The 20,210-nt window shown below is 40.9% G+C and overlaps 2 protein-coding genes across 3 annotated transcripts in view; one reads left to right on the top strand and one right to left on the bottom strand.

Annotated features, from left to right (window-relative positions):
* sult1st6 (sulfotransferase family 1, cytosolic sulfotransferase 6) overlaps nucleotides 1–9,399 on the top strand; it is a 12,551-nt gene extending 3,152 nt beyond the window's left edge. Inside the window, exons 2-7 of the mRNA XM_014028971.1 lie at nucleotides 1,941–2,069; nucleotides 4,589–4,686; nucleotides 4,913–5,039; nucleotides 5,784–5,878; nucleotides 5,969–6,149; nucleotides 8,756–9,399. Coding sequence (XP_013884425.1) covers nucleotides 1,941–2,069; nucleotides 4,589–4,686; nucleotides 4,913–5,039; nucleotides 5,784–5,878; nucleotides 5,969–6,149; nucleotides 8,756–8,868 — 743 coding nt within the window. The 3' untranslated portion in view covers nucleotides 8,869–9,399. The remainder of the gene's footprint in view (nucleotides 1–1,940; nucleotides 2,070–4,588; nucleotides 4,687–4,912; nucleotides 5,040–5,783; nucleotides 5,879–5,968; nucleotides 6,150–8,755) is intronic.
* Nucleotides 9,378–19,418, bottom strand: atp2a1l (ATPase sarcoplasmic/endoplasmic reticulum Ca2+ transporting 1, like). 2 transcript variants are annotated; one of them, XM_014028970.1, is made up of 24 exons: nucleotides 19,150–19,418; nucleotides 18,454–18,471; nucleotides 18,121–18,203; nucleotides 17,283–17,387; nucleotides 16,169–16,307; nucleotides 15,264–15,344; nucleotides 15,090–15,175; nucleotides 14,703–15,000; nucleotides 14,450–14,616; nucleotides 14,278–14,366; nucleotides 14,091–14,193; nucleotides 13,591–13,722; nucleotides 13,374–13,490; nucleotides 13,065–13,283; nucleotides 12,868–12,979; nucleotides 12,508–12,731; nucleotides 12,187–12,407; nucleotides 11,884–12,086; nucleotides 11,721–11,806; nucleotides 11,445–11,578; nucleotides 11,219–11,336; nucleotides 10,993–11,110; nucleotides 10,668–10,713; nucleotides 9,378–9,702 (listed from the first exon to the last, which is right to left on the bottom strand). In XM_014028970.1, the coding sequence occupies exons 1-23, from the start codon at nucleotides 19,265–19,267 to the stop codon at nucleotides 10,709–10,711; spliced, it is 2,976 nt and encodes a 991-aa protein (XP_013884424.1). In that variant the 5' UTR covers nucleotides 19,268–19,418; the 3' UTR covers nucleotides 9,378–9,702; nucleotides 10,668–10,708. The 2 variants fall into 2 exon arrangements, with proteins under 2 accessions (XP_013884424.1, XP_013884423.1); XM_014028969.1 differs by lacking the exon at nucleotides 10,668–10,713.
* Between the last annotated feature and the right edge of the window lie 792 nt (nucleotides 19,419–20,210).

Here is a 20,210-nt window from a genome sequence, read left to right as displayed (position 1 = left end):
TTGCGTGGGAACGCAAAAGTATTGCGAGGGAATGCAAAAGTATTGCGAGGGAACGCAAAAGTATTGCGAGGGAATGCAAAGGTATTGCGAGGGAATGAATAAGTACTGCGAGGCAACGCAAAGGTATTGCGTGGGAACGCAAAAGTATTGCGAGGGAATGCAAAAGTATTGCGAGGGAATGCAAAAGTATTGCGAGGGAACGCAAAAGTATTACGTGGGAACACAAAAGTATTGCAAGGGAACGCAAAAGTATTGCGAGGGAACGCAAAAGTATTATGTGGGAACGCAAAAGTATTGTGAGGGAACGCAAAAGTATTGCGTGGGAACACAAAAGTATTGCGAGGGAACGCAAAAGTATTACGTGGGAAAGCAAAAGTATTGCGAGGGAACGCAAAAGTATTATGTGGGAACGCAAAAGTATTGTGAGGGAACGCAAAAGTATTGCGTGGGAACACAAAAGTATTGCGAGGGAACGCAAAAGTATTACGTGGGAAAGCAAAAGTATTGTGAGGGAACGCAAAAGTATTATGTGGGAACGCAAGAGTATTGCGAGGGAACGCAAAAGTATTGCGAGGGAACGCAAAAGTATTGCGTTCCCACGCAAAGGTATTGCGTCCCATCGCGGGCTCCGCAGATTTGTGTGCGAGGATGTTGAAAAAAATGCTTGGCCCCTCTATGATTATTGTGGCCCCTTGATGGCCCCTTACACTGAAAAGTCCTAGACCCGCCAGTGAGTCCTTCACAAAGTTACGGCCTCCTAAGCTTCAATCTATGCACAGTTCAAACACTGAAGGAAGGAGGTTTTAGTCTGGGTGATTTATTTATTTATTTAAAAATCTGTTAAAAGCTGCAGAACCTTAAAAAATGTTGTTGTATAAAAAAGGAATTTATTGTACAGAAAACTCTGTCTCCTTATCTGTCCCCTGAAGTGTCCTGTATCTGGTCCATTTTTATGTCTCCCTCTCGGTCAAAGTGTCCCTACAGTCCAATAAAATCTACAGGTTTAATGAGAAGTTTAAAATCATTAAACCTTGTTTTGTCTTTTTAGCAGTCAATGCAAAACTTTATTTCTGATAAGGTAAATTTTCTGGATTATGGCTAATTAATTGCCTGAAGATATAATGTTTTTGCATGTGTGAGTTTTCGAGCACGTGTTACCTTTTGTGTAACTAATATACTCAGTGGGGAATCACTGCACTGCTCCTTATGGGTTCCAAAGCTTCATTAGCTCAAATGCTGTTTTTTTCTTCGTTTTGGGGGGGGGGGGGGGGGGGGGGCTAGGTTGAAATGTTGAAATGAATAAAAAATCAATGAAAGTCAATGCAAAGTCCCAGTGACACGAACATGATATACAAGTGTGTATTAGTCAGCTGTGTCTGATTGTTATGCAACCTTCAAGGAATGGTTTACAGTCACGCTTAAATACAAATATGTTGTTACTGTTGCAACGTGAGGACTAACAGGTAGCAAAACGACACAAACAAAAAAAAACCCTTCTGACTAGTCCTTCACAAACTGTTTAATGAATGAGAGGGATATTTTTGGAGCTAATACTGTGTTTATAAGTTCAAGTCAATAATCTAATGATTACAATGTTTTACAAATTTTGCAAAAATGTAAAACTCAGGACAGTTTATGAAAAACAGTTTGAATTGTAGTGCATCTCAATAATCTGAAAAATCTAACAAGGTCTGGTCCTCTGGACTGGTTCTTTGTTGAAATGTTTTATCCACAAGATTTTTTCAGTCTGAGGAGTTTCTTCGACTGAAAAAGTTTTTTTCAATTAAAGACGAAATGTTTCAACAAAAAAGAACCCGTCCAGAGGACTTGACTCAACCTCGTTAGTCTCAACTGGTTTATTTTTGCTCGTTTGTGATTCAGAACCCACAAACCAAGCTCTTTAAATCACTTTAGAATCTGTATCTTTTTGGGGAAATCAGGGACGACATGGACCCAGGAAATAATCGACCTGCTTCTTCATAATGGAGACGCAGAGGCCTGCCAACGAGCCCCCACTCCACAACGCAGCCCCTTTCTAGAAATCGTTTCCCCACCGCCGATCCCTTCAGGTGCGTATTTCTGCCTCCCAAACACCTCTGACTTCAGCACGTCACAAATTCTGAAGGAATAAGATAAGGCCCAGGAAAAAAAAAAAAAACTTCTGTTGCATCCTAATGGTCAAACTGCAACTGTGACTTTAAAAAAACAGTTTTCTTGCAAAGTTAGTGCCAAGAGTAAAAGAGTTAGTCTGATTAATTTTAAAGTGATGTTCTGTTCTGGTAAATAGTTATCAATAATTTGTATCTTCTGATAGGTGAGCTGGATTGGGAGACCTTTGCTCAGGCTAATTGTAGAACACCAGTCACGTGACTATGTCTGTTTGACACTGCATGTACAAACTCTCATAGCAGCTCCACTGAAATCAATGGAACTGCTCCAGTTTAGCTGTTTTAACTTCAATAAATTAGGAAAAACAGCATTAAACTCCATCGGAAGGACCACAAATCATTGTGCTACAGTTCTTGTAACAGCAACTCAGCCATTGTCCCCACAGTGGAGTATTTTTGTCACTTTTCACACAAAATGTTAGCTAACAGCTGATTCGAGAAATGGGATGAGCTGAATTTGACCAGAAAAAAGTGCAGTCGTGAACTTAACGTCTGCTCCGAACATTTTATTGGAGGTAAAATACCAACACAGTACCACCCTGAACCTACTCCTGCACTTTCCTTTGACAAACATGTACAGTAAAATGCATTTTCTTTTTACTGTAGCCTACTGCTAGCTTTACTCGTAGCATAAAACATGCACATACTCGTAGTCAGCCACAATTGAAACCAGATATTGACATACACTGTATTAAAGATTTTTTTCACACTGTCTGATGTGAAATCAGAATAAACGTCTCCCGTTTTATGTCAGTTAGGATTACCAAGTTGTTTTTCTATTTGCCAAATGTCAAAATAATTAGAGTTTTTTAATAGCAATTTTTATTAATTTCGTCAAAGTCAAATGTTTAAAATACACTTCATTAGTATTTGGCATCATTTTGGTTTGAGTCAAACATTTTGGATATCCTTCTCCAAGCTTGTCATAATAGTTGCAGGAATTCTGTCCCATTCCTCTTGACAGAACTGGTGGAACTGAGCCATGTTTGAAGGCCGCCTTGCTCACACATGTTTTTTCAGCTTTGACCATTAATTTTTTAACCAGTTTGTCAGTATATGCTTCAGGTCATTGTTCATTTGGAAGATTAATTGTGCCCAAGTTTTAACTTCCTGACTGTCGTCTTGAGATGTTGCTTCAGTAATTCCACATAATGTTCTTTCCTCACATATTTTGTGCAGTGCACCAGTCCCTCCTGCAGCAAAACAACACAACATAATGCTTCCACCCCCGTGTTTCATAGTCAGGATGATGTTCTCAGGCTTGTAAGCTTCCCCCCTTTTCTTCCAAACATAACGACAGTCATTATGTCCAAACAGTTCAGTTTTAGTTTCGTCAGACTAAAGGACATGTCTCCAAAGGTTAGGGACTTTGTCCCTGTGTGCATTTGCAAACATTAATCTGGCTTTTTATATTTCTTTTGAAGTAAAGGCTTCTTCCTGGCAGAGTGGCCTTTCAGCCCATGTGGACACAGTACGTGTTTCACTGTGGATAATAACACTCTTACCAGCTTCAGCCAGCATCTTCAGGGCTTTTGTTTTTGTTCTTGGGTTGATTTCAGACTAAAGCATGTTCATCTCTGGGACACAGAACTCCTTTGTGAGCAGTATGATGTCCCATCTTGTTTGTATTTGCATATAATTGTTTGCACAGACGAAAGAGGCAACTTCAGACATCTGGAAAATACACCCAAGGATGAACCAGACCTGTGCAGGTTCACAATTCTCTTCATAGCATGTTGGCTGATTTCTTTTTACTTTCCCAAGATGTTACACAAGGAAGCAGTGTGTTTCAGGTGTGCCTTAAGTTACATCCACAGGTTTGTTTCTAACTAACTCAGATGTTGTCAATTATCAGTAGCTTCCAAAGACATGACATCAAAGGTTCTAAATTGTTTAAAGCCAAAATCTTAGTGTATTTAAACTTTTGACTTTAAAAATAGTATTAAAAATCGCCTTACAAAATTCTCTCTCATTATTCTAGCATTTAGCAAATAGAAAGCATTTCGTAACCCTATGACCTAAAAGAGGAAAACTTTATTCTCATTTCACGTCAGACAGCGTGAAAAAAAAATGCGTGTCTTTTTATATAGTGAATGTAATTAACTGGTTTCAAAATGACCCACAAGACCTCAGTTTTCAAACTAAATTGTTAATGTTTTCTTTCTAAGATGTAATGTTTTTTTGTTTTTTCTGAACCTAAAGTTCATTGTATGGATCCTATTAACACGTTAATATTTTCCCAAGTTCAAAACTAACTAAACTTGGTGTCTCAACTTCATCCTGAGCTCCTTTTTCTTAGAACATGATGAAAATCATACAAAATCTGATCATTGTCTTGCAGTCCTTTGATCTGAGGCATCAAAAGGAAAAAAAGAAAGTGTGTTTTAAGTTTTTTACCAATCCTTGTATTTATATCTTAGGTCTTGAGCTTCTGGCTAAAATGGACCCACCACGACTCATCAAGACCCATCTTCCCATTCAGCTGGTGCCTCCTGGATTTTGGGAAAACAAATGCAAAGTAAGACCTGATCTCTGACAGCTTTATCAGAGCAAGGATCCTACACCCTGTTTTATTGGCCCTAACTAGCCAGTAAATGTYCACTGATGGGGGTGAAAGGTTCAGGATACAGCGCAGAGAACTAGTGCTGGAGGTTAATAATACAGTACCAAACTGTGATGACCTGTGATGACTTGCTTCCTGTATTGCTGCTGTAAACTTTGTTTCCCCTGATTATGGCGTGAAGGCGATCTATGTGGCGCGTAATGCCAAAGACAACTTGGTGAGCTACTACTACTTCGACCAAATGAATAAGAGCCAGCCTGAACCCGGGACCTTCGACGAATATGTCAACAAGTTTATGCGAGGAYAACGTGAGTAAATGTCATTGCTTTGTTTTCCTGCGTATTTGAACCAAACCCTCATTTTGCATTGAGTCAATGCACTTTTACACAATATAAAAGTGCTTGGTAACTTTAGAAATCACTGACAGCTTGTGTTTCAGATTAGCAGTGAGCTCTCTTGAAAACTCGTTTTATTGGCCCTTGTTCAACATGTTTGAGACATTTTTGCCATAACATTCAAAACAACTTTATTTATTCCTAAAAATCCTTAATTTCTTATAGTTTTCATGATTAATTTTTTAAAAATCAAAAAGAAAAAATAAGTGGGTCCTCTGGATGGGTTCTTCTTTAGTGAAACGTCTCGTCTCTCCTCCAAGAGACTTCTTCAGTCTGATGAGTTTCAGGTGAACTCAGCTTTATAAGCACTGCCTCCACATGGACAAACAGGTTAGTCACATGCAAAAGAGGGCCATTGCCTAACAATAGGCTTGATTAGCTCTATTTAGTCACATGCAAAAGAGGGCCAACGCCTCCCCTTAATTTTTTACTTTTGATTGTAAAGATGGCTTTTGCAAATAAATTTCCAGTATATGTTCAAAATCATCAGCTCAGTGGAACATTTTCATTGTCTGGAACCAAAATATTGAGAGGAAAAACTCCAGCAGAACCYGGCCCAAAATGGGCAGCCATGTGCCTCCACTGTGGGGTCAGAGAGGACAGGAAAGTGACACAGACAAACACAGTTTGTTTAGTTTTGTTTTGAATCCTCCACAGTATCCTGGGGCTCCTGGTATGATCATGTGAAAGGTTACTGGGCGGAAAGGGAAAAGAAGAACATCCTTTACCTCTTCTACGAGGACATGAAAGAGGTCAAAACTCTTTGCGACATATTTGTGCACGTCCCGTGTTTAACCTGTGAATGTAAACGAAARGTGATTTGTGCTCCAACATTCTCGCAGAACCCTCGGCGTGAGGTGGAGCGTATCATGAGGTACCTGGACTTGTCGCTTTCTGACGAGGTCATCAGCCGAATTGTGGAGCTAACATCTTTTGAGAGCATGAAAGAAAACCCGATGGCCAACTACTCCTGCATCCCAACAACTGTTTTTGACCATTCCATCTCTCCCTTCATGAGGAAAGGTGAGTTGGTCTGTCAGGATGCTGAGAYAATGTATCGTTAAAATAGACACAAGAGTAAGAAGTTAAAAGMTCACCTCTCTTTAAACCCTTTCCTGCAAAAATTATGATAAACTCAGTTAGGATTTTTTTTACTAAGTGTTTTTATACATCCTTAGGGATGCAAAACAAGGTTTAAAATTTTTTCTATCTTTATTTTTTAAAGAAATAATTATTTGTACACTCAAGTGTACTTCATGCGTTTTGTACTGTAAAAAACATAAATGTAATAACATGGTAATTACHTAGGTACAGTTCTAATTTAGTTATACAGTTGTAATGGTATTCTGTTGGAATGGTGGTTCCTCCACTCCTCTGTAGTCCTCTCTATTTGAGCTCTATTGATAAACGTAAAAGTTAACATAAACATAAAATTATGTTTTCACTAGGCGTTTTCATCTTTAGGGATGTAAAACAAGGTTAAAAATAAAGATATATGCTCTGAACTGAGGAGGATAGTGTGACCCAAGTCACAGTCTGAACTAGGGCTGCACAATATATGGAAAAAGTACCATCATCGCAATAACTGCTTGTGCAATATGCATATAGTAACAAATGCATAAACTGTTTGCATTTATGAGTTTTGTCACTTAGACGGAAGCTTGAAGTATTTCACCAATCAAATGGAGCCTTTCATATATTACTCTTCATATTTTTAAAAATTCATACTAGAATGAAAATGATTAGTTTTGTTTCTTTGTTTGTTTTTTTTGCTCAGAACGAGCAGAAAACACCAACACTACATACTTATGTATTTGTTCATTTATTGCAAGTCAAATCGTCATCGCAATATTAAGCACTGTTATCACACATCACAGGTTTTCCTGATATCGTGCAGCCCTACTCTGAACTGTAGATCCTCATAGAATCTTGACTGTAACTGTTTTTTTAATCAAAATGTATTCTTGTTAAGTCTTCGAACTGAGCATATTCTCTCAGCAATCTCTCTCATAGCATTATAATATTTATTTTTTGGCCAGACAGTATATAAAAATTTATATATAAAAAAATCAAATTACATTATAATTATATAAAGTTGATTTACAACCAAAACTGTATAGGATATGAATTATTTTCAAGAACAACATGGGTAATAACTGATATTGCATTGAAGATGAAACGTAGCCAGTGATGCATGATGTACAATTGAGTGGACATGTGTTTAATCTGTATTTTCTACAAAGATAAACTCAAAACTTGGAAAATCTTTACATATTATGTCACCTTACATGTTACTTGATGTAATTATATATATATATATTTTTACCTGCAATGGTATCTTTTTTATGGAAGGTAGAAACTGAAATAGCCGAGGTGTTTGTTCAGTCTCCCCATCTGTCAGCCATCTTGGTTTCACTGACTATTTTTTCCCATTGCAATGACCAGCCAATAGGATTTCTTTGTATGAGATGATGTAATAGCTTCCACTAGAGTGGATTACATGCAACACTGCCCAAAATTGCAGGTATATACCTATATAGAAAAAAAAACACTTTTAAACAGCTGTACACTGTAGTGACCTCTATGCACGAAAGGGTTATGAATGGTGTCTGTAAGCATTTCAGTGTTGCCCTCTAGAGGCAACTAATTTGATCATTACTCTGCATGTTGTCGCTTCACAAAATGACCTTTCATATTTTATGGTTTTGTTTTATTTTACCCAGTAAGTCATTTATTTGAAAATAACTTTTATTACACCCAAAAGTTCAAATTTGGCTTTTACTCTTTAGTTATCACAATTTAAGTTGAGCCATTTTGAAGTGTTTATGTTTTGTATGAAAAAATTGAAAACAGTAAATATCTTACCTGTAGAGGATAACGTTTGAAACAACCTCACATTGGAGAAACGACCCTTAACCCAACTTGACAAGCTAACGGCTTGTCTGAATACAGCTAAGACCAAGTGGGCTGCTGTTATCCCAAAACAGCTTCAGTCTTCATCATCTCATTGAGATGTTGCTTTTTGTCAATTCTGTATTACAGCTACTTGGAAGGAAATCTATGGTTAATTGCAAGTGCAGCAGCTAGCTGTAGCACATTCCAGGGCGATTAAAGAGGCACTTATTTTGCAAGAATACCAGTAATGCAAACTTGATGTCAGCATTAAAGTGTAAAGTTTAATATATTTMTGTGAACCAATATGAAATTTTGAAGACTGAATTTGTTTTAAAGGAATAATCTGCTAATTTTATTTATTTATTTTTTGCAAATTTATATCAGATATTTATCAATAGCTAATACCTTTTCAGTTTTTTCAGTAGTTCAGTTGAGTTTTGTTGCCAGTTTTTGTGCTTCCAAATAATCCTTGAATTTCTTGTAAATTACAGTAAAGCAGGATTGAAGGTAGTGTAAAGATTTTAKAGTAACGTTTGTGTGAGCCAGTATGAAAATGAGATACGAGCTGTTTTAATATGACGATCTCAACTGCATTACCTATCAATTAATCAAAGTGGGCAGAATTTAACGTTTCTGCCAAACTATTRAAAGCATTATGAAGCATTAAGCAAGTAAAAGTGATCTATTTATTAGCAAACAGTGTTGATTTTGTCTCTTTTTTCTTTGCCATACAGGTGAAGTCGGTGATTGGAAAAATCATTTTACACCTGAGAAATCAAAGGTGTTTGATGAAGATTATAAAAAACAAATGAAGGACGCCAACATACCATTCAGGACCCTCATCTAAAGGATGTATATCTTTTTTTGAGTTTCCAAATTTCCCTCCTTCAATCGACCAGCTGTAACTTTTTCGGTCTTTTATGTTGAACGATGCAATCACTGTAAATTCTTGAAAAATCACGTGTTAAAGGGTGAATAAAAATGCGCTTCACAACACAAGAAAAGTAGTTTTTAACCGTCACTTTATTATCGAGCTTATCGCAGTAAACAATAAATAAGACCAGAAGTGTTGTGACTGAGTGGACATGCCCATTTTATGAGACCTCCATCAGAGTCGGCTGACTGTGTGGTGCTTATAGAGAGCGCTGGCAGCTGGAGGCTAATGTTTTTGTTTATACTTCTTCTTTCTCTGCTCTTAAGAAGTCATTTTGCAGCCCTACACCACATTGTAGAGAGCCCAGCTAAAGCAGGGAGGCTGCACGAGATACAGTACGAGCAACACAGATAAARGTAAGGAGCTGGAAAGTCAATCATAAGAAAATGGACAGAAGACACAAAACACAACAGCTGAGAATATCCAATGTTAACAAAAACAATTACCTTTAATACATACTTTATGTCTTAGAATAAAATCTTAAATATCTGAATACTTTAACAGTAGGGATTCTCCCCATGAAGTCAATTTAACCTTCTTTATACAGAAACTGTTTTTCTGTTTGTTTTTCACAATTTTTATTGTTTTTTTTTTTTATTTTCCAAGTGTTTTTTTTTCTTCGCTCTCTTCTATTGATTGGCTCACAATGGCTCCCCCTGTTGGTTGTAATTTCTCTCTCTCTTCTTCACCTCTTCAACCCTTTAGATCCCCATCTTCTTCTTCTACATCTCTACATTGTAACTGTACCTGATGAGTAAAAAAAACACACCAGTTAGAGAAAGGTGTTTATAGGCGTGCGTTAAGGCGAACAACAAAAGCGGATGCTGAAGGACAACATGTGAAATACTCTTGGACAAATTGAGACAAAGTCAGAGTAATAGAAAAAAATCTCAGTAATAATCTCAGTAAGAAAGCAGGCTAAGAAGTTATCTTACTAAAAATTAGCTGAAACACTAAACAAACTGAACTGAAAACAATATGCACCGTAAATAAACTATAAATAAATGCTTTGCCATTTTTATATTTTGGTTTTAAATGCAATAATCAACATTTGGACAATTTACGTTACCGGGCACAACTAATAAACTTAAAAAATGTCTGTAACTCAGTCACTTTTACAGATATCAAGCTAGAATTTGGTGTGGTAGTAGCTGATAAATATATATTTTTGAGCTCTAACTATTTGCACAATATCTTTATTTAAAACCTAGGGATGAAAGGGCAATAAGCATTCCTTCAGGGAGTTTAAAGAGATCTATAATGTAGTTTTTAACAATGTAAATTTTAAGTATTTAAAAAACTAATGTCTCACAGGAGTATTTCAAGTAATATGTATGCCAACTACAGTATTATATCATTCTACACCTGTTTATATCACTCTATAATTTGTTACAACCCCCACCCAAACTGGATTTTTTTTGAGCTACTGATAAAATTTTACTAGAGGAAATGAAAAAAAAAAACTTTGTTGGCTACACTGATCTCACTTCTTCCATAAAAACAGGCAACCAAGCACAAACATTGTGACACTGAAGAGCAGCGGACTGACTCACCTGCACAACTTCAACATAACAACAAACTAAGATAAGAGGAGGACGCCACAGGTTGAGACCTGTCTATGCTGGACATAAACTAGAGCACACACACACATACACACACAGAAACCACTGATACACAGTTTACAGCTGCRAGTAGTGCAAGCTGAGGAATACCTTGCTTTAGTTACAGGTTAACGATGATGGGTTGAATGAATTTATTCTGGAAATGAACAAAAAAGGTCAGTGAGTTAATGGTGAATAAAAAGGAGATTGGGATTAAATGGAACAGGCAGATTAAACCAGARTTAATATGTAATTAAACAATGTAATGGAAAAACTCAAGATGAGGATTAAATATGTTAAGTATTTTTCAAATATATTAAACATTAAAACAATATGAAGGTATTAATAACTTCATTACCGGAGTTAATGTCATGATTTGTTGGCTTTTTAATTTGTATTAAAAGYGAAGATGGATAAAAAAAGAAAAGCTTCTTACTCTCAACGTAGTTGCGGGCAACGAACTTCAACACCTCATCAATGAGGATGACTGGGAAGGAAAGCTTCAGGACCATGATCCATTGTTCTGTACTCAGATGGGTCAACTTAAAGATCATCTGTGGAGGAGAGAAAAGAAACAGTTTAAACATTATCATAAAAAAAGGAAGGCGGTAACAAAACAGCTCCCAAACTGTGTCTCAGAAGAGTGTGGACGTCTGACTCACGGGCAGAGGGTCGACGTAGATGATCATGAAGTGCAGGGACATGGACAGGGTCATGGCAGCCAGCAGCCAGAAGTTGCTCCATGGTGGCATGCGCACCAGAGACTGGTTTTCAGACAAGCTTTAAGAAGGAAAGGCTGTATTTTTTATCCATTTATCTATACACATAACGTACATACAGTACATTCATGTTGTTCTGACTATACCCTTAATCTTTGTGAATTCGTACCTGTTGAGAGCGTTGCACATCTCAATGGTGACCAGCACAGACAGGGCCATGGTCATGGGAGGAGCAGCCTCAAAGATCTCACAGTCCAGGCCGGCGAAGTCCTCGTTCTCGTCGTGGCACTGCATGAAGTGGGACTGCACCAAAAAACACGCAAGGTTAATAGTCATTCTAGATGTGTTTGTGAAAGGCAGACAGAACCCCACCTCCAAAACAAACAAACAAACAAACAAACAAACAAACAAATAAATAAATAAATAAATAAAAAACATTGTTTACCAGCTGGTAGTAGGTGACACCGGGTCCAGTTTGATCATAGATGAACCACCAGGCAGCACCACCAACGGTGGCAGCGCCAACATATCCTGTTTGGGACAGACCACAATGCTGTTTTTTCCTACAAAGAACAACATCTAAAGAAAATCCTCACAACTTTACTTACCACCAATGGCCATGTATCTGAAGAACAGCCAGCCAGAGATCAGAGGCTCCTTGGGGGAACGTGGAGGCTTGCCCATGATGTCCAGGTCGGGGGGATTGAAGCCCAGAGCGGTGGCGGGCAGACCATCAGTGACCAGGTTGACCCACAGCAGCTGGACGGGGATCAGAGCCTCGGGCAGACCCAGAGCAGCAGTAAGGAAGATACTGACGGAGCGCAAAAACAAAGAATGAAGCAAAAGCACAGATGAGGTGAGCTGCAGAAACTGAAAGCTCAGAAGCATCGACTGGGAGGGGTGAAACTCACCAGACCACCTCACCAACGTTGGAGGAGATCAGGTAACGGATGAACTGCTTCATGTTGTTGTAGATGGCTCTGCCCTCCTCAACAGCAGCCACAATGGAAGAGAAGTTGTCGTCAGCCAGGACCATCTCAGAGGCAGACTTGGCAACGGCAGTGCCAGAGCCCATGGCGATGCCAATCTCGGCCTTTTTCAGGGCGGGGGCATCGTTCACYCCGTCACCAGTCTGAAGGAGGAGGCAATTAATCCAACGAACCATCAAACAATCTGCATTTTTATATAAAAAACTACTACTTGTTTCAAAAAACTTGTTTCACTGATCTTACCATGGCAGTGATGTCATCGTAACCCTGCAGGTACTCAACGATCTTGGACTTGTGGGCAGGCTCCACACGGGCAAAGCAGCAGGCCCTGCGCACAGCCTCGGACTGCTCGTGGAGAGGCAGATCATCAAACTCACGTCCTGTGTAGGCCTTGCCTTCAACGTCCTCATCCTCTTTGAAGATGCCAATGCGACGGCAGATAGCGATGGCAGTTCCCTTGTTGTCACCTGATGTGGAAAGAAGAAAAAAAAAGATGTCGTGGGTCGATGATGTGTGAGAAGGTGATAAAACTTGGCTGATAATGTTTACGAGAATCACAAAAGGTTTTTCAGATTAAAAATCCCGTCTTTTCCCAAGACTCACCAGTGATCATAATGACACGGATTCCAGCCTCCCTGCACAGCTCGATGGAACCAGTGACCTCCTTACGAGGGGGATCCAGCATACCCACGCAGCCAACAAAGGTCAGGTCAGTCTGAGGAGAGACGCATGTTAATCGTTCAAACCAACAGGCTGTCGGAGACTTTCTATTCAAACTATCAGTTTGTTCATTTTCTCACCTCATAATCAGCAAACTTGGTTGAGTCCTCGAGGTTCATCTCCTCTGGTTTCAGAGGGGAGTCACGGGTGGCCAAAGCCAGACAACGCAGGGTGTCACGGCCAGTACCCCAGTCCCTGATGACGGCCATGATCTTCTCCTTGATGGCGTTGGTCAGAGGCACGCGTGTGGTGCCAACACGCACATATGCACACCTGTCAATCACACCCTCTGGGGCACCCTGCAGAGATACCATCATGGTTGTGTTGATTTTTTTTTTTGTATTTCTTTAAATACATTTCGCTCAGGGGGATGGTTAGTGAACACTCACTTTCACAAACATCTTGGCACCACCGTCACCCTTAGTTGGAGTGCAGTAGACGGACATGGACTTCCTGTCACGGGAGAACTCCAGGGTGAAGTTCTTCTTCATGAGCTGCTTGATCACCTGTTGGAGGACAAAGAAAGGAGAGACATTTTACCACCTGCGTAGTCACATCTACACTACAGCCCAGACTGAGGCTCTTAGTTGTCTATGTTAAACCTACAGTGCAGCATGCGTTGGCTCTCTCAATTCTGGACAGGTTCTTCACGTTGCTGTTAAACACGTTCATCTTCTCAACCAGGCAGCACAGGGCGGTCTCAGTAGCCTCACCGACCTTCTCATAAATCTTCTTGGACTAGAAAAACAAAACAGCAGGAGAAGGAATAAGTTGGCTGCAATGTTCAATTCAATTCAATTCCAGTTCAGTTTATAAATAGCGCCAAGTCACAACATACGTCATCTCAGGGCACTGTACACAAAAAAAACCAACAACAACAACAACAAAAACAATCTYAGGAAGCCAGCAGATGGTGTTGAATCACATCATCATAGTCTCCCATCCTGAGCAGCACATTGGCAATAGTGGAAAAACTCCCTTTTTACAGGAATAAACCTCCAGCAGAGCCAGGCTCAGGACAGACCGTCATCTGCATAAGCCGGCTGGGTTTGGGGGGACAGGAAAGAGACATAGAGAAACACAGAATTTTTAACATCACATTTTACCTCATTGAAGTCCAAAGAGGAGTCATTGCACAGGGCACAGATGGTTGCCAGCTCAACAAGGCCGTCACACTGGCTGCAGTTCACCTTGTTACCTCCCTGGGTGCTGAAGGAGACGAATGCAAACAGGTTAGAGATGGTTCATGTACAGGAATGGCTCATGTTGCACGGCAAATAAAGGTGGACTTACACCTCGCCTTCAGGGGTGTATTTGGATCCAGAGATATCAAAGGCATCAAGGTCAACGTGATCTCCATCAACATTCTTGATAACAAACATCTTCGGAAGGAAGGAACAAAAGTTGTCTTTTCATTGAAGGAAAATTACAACTGCAAACGATATATTTTTGATGAAAAACCCACCTTGGTCACACACATCTGGTTGGTGGTGAGGGTGCCAGTTTTGTCAGAGCAGATGACGGAGGTGCAGCCCAGGGTCTCCACGGAGGGCAGGCTTCTGACAATGGCGTTCTTCTTGGCCATACGGCGAGTACCGAGGGCCAGGCAGGTGGTGATGACAGCAGGCAGACCTGAAAGACGATGGGAAAAGATTCCAGACTTGGAGACAAACTCACAGCAGAGGAGTCGGGGGGAAACAGCTCTGTGACTCTCGTACCTTCGGGGATGGCAGCCACAGCCAGAGCAACAGCGATCTTAAAGTAGTAGACAGCACCGCGGATCCATGAGCCACCGTGGACGGGGTCGTTGAAGTGGCCGATGTTGATAGCCCAGACAGCAACGCAGATCAGAGAGATGACCTTGGAAAGCTGCTCGCCGAACTCGTCCAGCTTGGCCTGCAGGGGGGTCTTCTCCTGCTCGGTGGCGGCCATCTGGTCACGGATCTTACCGATCTCAGTGGAGACTCCGGTGGCCACAGCCACACCAATGGCCTTGCCAGCAGCGATGTTGGTACCCTGCAGGACAAACAGAAAGAGGCTAATGATGCGATAGTCAGATCAAGATTAACACCAATAAAATAATCTGATACAGTTTGGACACTTACAGAGAAAAGCATGTTCTTCTTGTCCTGGTTGACGGCTCTGGGGTCGGGAACAGGATCAGTGTGCTTGATCACACTGACGGACTCACCTGAGGAGAAGCAAACAAAAGGTTAGTTAAAAACTGCACATCTAGATTAAAAAAAATCACAACTATTAGCTTTTTGTTAAAATCCTACCGGTAAGGATGGACTGGTCAACACGCAGGGTGGTGGACTTGATGGAAACAATCCTGATGTCAGCGGGGACTTTGTCACCAACTATGGAAGAACCAAGCATTATCAAACATTTACTGAGCTGCTATGAATTATGAATAATTTCTGACTGATATTAAACCAGTGTGGTRATTTAGTGACCCTTTGTGTTGTGAAACAGAAGATAGATAGGTAAAAGTGTGTTTTCTAGATGTTTGCTGTTGTTTTTTTTTACATAGTCAAATGTATTTGTAGTCACATTTTTGCTGTGCAAAAAAATGTTCCATTTGCATAAATAGGATGTTAGCTGAACTAAAGGTATTCCTGCAAAAGYTTCTTCATTCTTGTTTTGTGTTTCCCTTTTTTCAAACCTCATTGCCAACTGCTTTCAATCACAACACAAATTACTCCAAGAAAAAGTACAAAAACTTCCTAAACTCATCCTTTAAATTTCATTTCGATGCACATAGCTTTGATCAGAAACGTGCTTTGACCAATGAGAGAGAAGTTCCAGCTTTAGAGGCAACAGGTGCACTCTGATAAATGAACAGGAGTGAGCGATGGCAGGAAGGGGAGAAGCAGAACAGCAGCCGCTGGTACTCAGGGTATTTATACCACTGATTTTCTACAGTCAGCATGTTTTCACAGCAGTGCCGCTCTGTCCTGTCTCGCTCACGTGGCCTTAAAAAGACACCATGCTTTTTACACGAACCTTCAACAGAAACAGAATGTACAAATGGACTTTGTTTCCTTTTCTGCCCCCAAGCAGAACATTATTTATCTCTCTGTTGTAACAAACTCTTTCTTAGATCACAGATAGGAATTTTTATGTCTAACAAATGTTATAAATGGGTGAAACACTTGTGCCGGCGAGTCTCAAAGCTTCTTACCAGACACCTCGACAATGTCTCCGGGGACAATTTCCCTGGCCTTGATCCTCTGCACGCTCTTTCTGTCAGAACGGTAAACTTTGCCCATCTCGGGCTCATACTCCTTGAGGGCCTCAATGGCACTTTCAGCATTACGCTCCTGAAACACACAAAAGATACTGAATGTCTATTTTAAAAGTATCTTTATGTCACAGAAAAAACAGTGACAATGAAAGCTCATCACCATTATGTAAATTGAACATATTCTGAAATTTCAATACCCTCTAAGAGGRTTTTTGCCTATAATAAAAGCAATTAAATCGTGTTGCAGAAGTTAGTAATAGTCATGATGAGAGGCCAACAATTACTATATGATTTGAATTATTTCATTTATTCTTTATACACTTTTGTGTTTCAAATAATGTTTTTGCAGGACGGTGGCTCAGTGGTTGTTAGCACTGATGCCTCACAGCAAGAAGGCCCTAGGTTTGATCCCCTGTTCAGACCCGGGGTCTTTCTGCGCAGAGTTTGCATTTTCTCCTTGTGTGTGTGTGGGTTTTCTCCGGGTACTCCGGTTTCCTCTCACAGACAAAAAACATTAGGCAGCCTTCTGGCCCAGGCCTCCCTTACAAAAGAGATAGAGATCTCAGTGACTGATTAAATAAAGGTTAATAAATAAAAAATAAACAAGGGTTTCCACAACAACAAGAGTGCCAACAAAAGCTTATTTATGGCAGCCTATTTAGAATATATATGTAAATAAAAATAATGTATCTGGATGGATATTCTCTCCCTTTCTGCCTCTAAGCAGAGCAGGAAACCAAATTAATTACCAGCACCTGAATGTTAAATTATGCTAGATATAATGAGAAATTAAATGTATAGTTTTTGGTGATTTTGTAAGAGTAAGATAAATTAAATCATGACAGACAGTCTTTATGATATGATGCAATATTATGCAATAAGATGTAATTTGATTTGCTTTGTACGAAAGCTATTTTGAGCTTCAAAGTGATCTAGTTGAGCAACCTCGCCTGAGCAGAAAACATGGCAGTAACCAGAACCTCCGTACTTTCTGTCATCACTGAAATGGATACGTTTTTTTTTTTTTGCTCCGAGCCGAGCAGCCGCTGACCTGCCACACTCCAACGACAGCATTAGCGATGAGGATAAGGAGGATGACGAAGGGCTCCACGAAGGCAGTGACGGTCTCCTCGCCTTCCTCAAACCAGGCCAGCACCTGAAGTCAGGGTAGAAAAAATGGTTGAACCTGAGTGAATCTTTGATATTTGTGTGATGAACTAATATTTTAGAGACCGTTAAATGAAATATTTGCTTTGGTTTTACACATCTGGTGGATATAGTCACATTTTTGCCAGTGTTCTCATTTCCAAATCTTTATTTTCTTGTCATCGTGATGTGATTACATAATTGTCATTGCTTCCTTCTCCTTTAGATCTGGTTCTGAGGAGGRCTCTTGATCCTTCCTTCAAGCCTGACCTTTCCCGAAAGATTCAGTTTCTCCCCTATGCTTGGGGGTTGTCTTAAAATAAACCCTCACCCCCTCGGCCCCCCTACACTTCCACTAGCCCTGTCTCTTACTGGCTCCTTAATATTCGCCTTCTAAGGCCATCCTGACAGCTGGTCGAAGGGGCGAAAACTAGGCATAGTAATTAATACACCTCCTATAAGCATCTTCTCAAGTTGTCATCTTCAAAAATACATAAGAGGGGTGGAGGGTGGGGTGGGGTGAGAAGTCCTCTTGACGAAAAGGCCACAAAGTTATGATCGACTGCYTCGTGTTGAACCACTTTGCATGATGGGCCTCAAGTATCTAAAACTGTGAAACATAAGGGAAACCCTAGAAGCAATCAGTGTCGTTAAAGGTTTTATCCAGTTGGCCCCTTTTACTTCAACCTTACTGCATCAAAATGACAAAAATGAACAATTAAAACGCGATGCTGTTTACTTACAAAAGAGATGCAGGCAGCCAGCAGCAAGATTCTGACYAGCAGGTCCTCAAACTGCTCAATGATCAACTCCCAGATGCTTTTGCCTGAAGGACATCAACAAATATAATCTGAGAAACAACCAAGAGAGTATCTGTGCAGAAAGACATGTGTTTGCAGGGTAATGTTGGGAGTTAATGGCAGTAAATTTTACTGGCACTGGTTGACTCAAGTGTTTAGTGGTGGGTGTGATGTCGTAGCTTGAGAGGGACTGCACAATAATTAAAATGAAAATGTTTCCTGCGTGTTTGTATTCAAGCTTTTCTGCAGATCAGCGGAATGAAAACCATCACGTACCTTCTTCAGCGGGCAGTTCTGGAGTTTAGAAACAGGACATTTGTTGAGGAAACATAGAGGAGGAAATGGGGGAAAGAAAACAGAGTTAGTTGATTTTTCTGAGAAACTTTCACCATGAGCTGACATGTGTGAAAACAAGCTTGCAAGCTTCTCTGACATTTTGACACCTTTAGGAACCATTTTTAAATATCCCAGTAATAGAAAAACATTCTGCTGACATTGTATTTAGCAGCATGGATACCATTTACAATATTTGACGACTTCAACGCCTCATAACTATAAAAACATTTTGCAACATTACTGCCTTTTCAATGCTTTTTGATCAATCATAACCCAAACTAAGGACCTCTTCATTTAAGCCAGCCTATAATTATCCGCCTCTCTGGTTTGTGCGTGCCCATATATCACCCAGGACGTTTCTTGAGCCGTCACCTGTCTCTCTCGCTCTCAGCCATCTTCTTTGGCTATCTTTAAATAGCTCTCCAGTGTCTCCGCTTCTCGATATCCCTGCATCTACCAGCTGTTGCAGCTCCCTCTCCAAAACAGCAGCGAGAATCTCTAGAAGTTCCCGTTATCTCGTAGACTACTCTGACTCTGACCACAGAGACGCTTCTCTTGACGGTCAACGGGGGAAGCCTGTGAGTGTGCCCCACGCTCATCCATGCCCCCCGTGCCCCCCCTCCCCTGTAGTCTCACCATTGAAGCCGTACTTCTCCAGGTTCTTCTTGAACTGGTCAGGGCTGAGGCCAGTGTTCTCGTTCACACCGAAGTACGCCAGGCATTCTGCCGTGCTCTTTGTGTGTGCGTTCTCCATCCTGTTCCGGATAGACAAGGGATTGGCCGACTAACCGCGCCTATCCACGACCGTTTGACTTCTTTATTGCTTGTGCAGTTTTCACCCTTGGTCCACCACCCTCACCTTAGAAGTGCGGCACCCTCCAATTCAGGAGTGCTGGACTGACAGAAAGAGCGAATAAGTGTGTACACAGCCAGGGTTTTATACCACGATAGGGGGGCTCAGGATGGGAGGAACACCCCACTGACACATGCCTCCAAATTCCAGCATATAGGCAGACTTGGTTTATCGGGTGGGTAGGCGATTGGGGATGGGGCTGAAGGTGGGGCTTAAGGTGGAGCAATGAGGAGGTGAGATGGTGGACTTGGACAGGAACTGGAAGGGGACAAGGCTTTGGACTTGGAAAGGAGGTAATCCAGAGGGTGGGGGAGCGAGCTGCGATGGGAGAAGAGGGGGGTTGGGGGGTATGTTGCGTGGCGAATGAAAATGAGATCTGTTTTTGGAACATGCATGGTCAGTGGAATAAGACGAAGGGAGAAGGTGGTTGAGTGAGATAGGAGATCATCCAGAGGAGATGGATCAGGGTGGGCAGGGGGGTCAGTGAGTGACGGCTCAACTGCTTTCAGCTGAGGAAGGCGGCCAAGGAGGAAAGAAATGAAAACAATCCACGATAAGAAGGACAAAATGGTTCAAGACGCTACGCGGGTGAAAAATCACCTGTACAGCTCGACTTTGTGCATCGGCGCTCACCAACACGTTTACAAGCATTCACAGGTTTTACACAGATGCTCAAAATAACAGGGACACCAGAGCTGATGATAAACCTGGTTAAATGAGACACGGGGATGATAGAGGTAAGAATGAGTGTGCGGTGCAGGAATGATCGCCTGGGGACAGGAATGTCAAGGGGACATTCAGGGTGTCATCGTATCACGCCGCACCGGCTGCAGAGATGCAGGAG

The sequence above is a fragment of the Austrofundulus limnaeus genome, unplaced genomic scaffold (assembly GCF_001266775.1).
Source record: "Austrofundulus limnaeus strain Quisiro unplaced genomic scaffold, Austrofundulus_limnaeus-1.0 Scaffold834, whole genome shotgun sequence".
Taxonomy (NCBI): domain Eukaryota; kingdom Metazoa; phylum Chordata; class Actinopteri; order Cyprinodontiformes; family Rivulidae; genus Austrofundulus; species Austrofundulus limnaeus.
The sequence above is the reverse complement of the archived record's forward strand: the minus strand, read 5'-3'. Positions and strand labels throughout refer to the sequence as shown.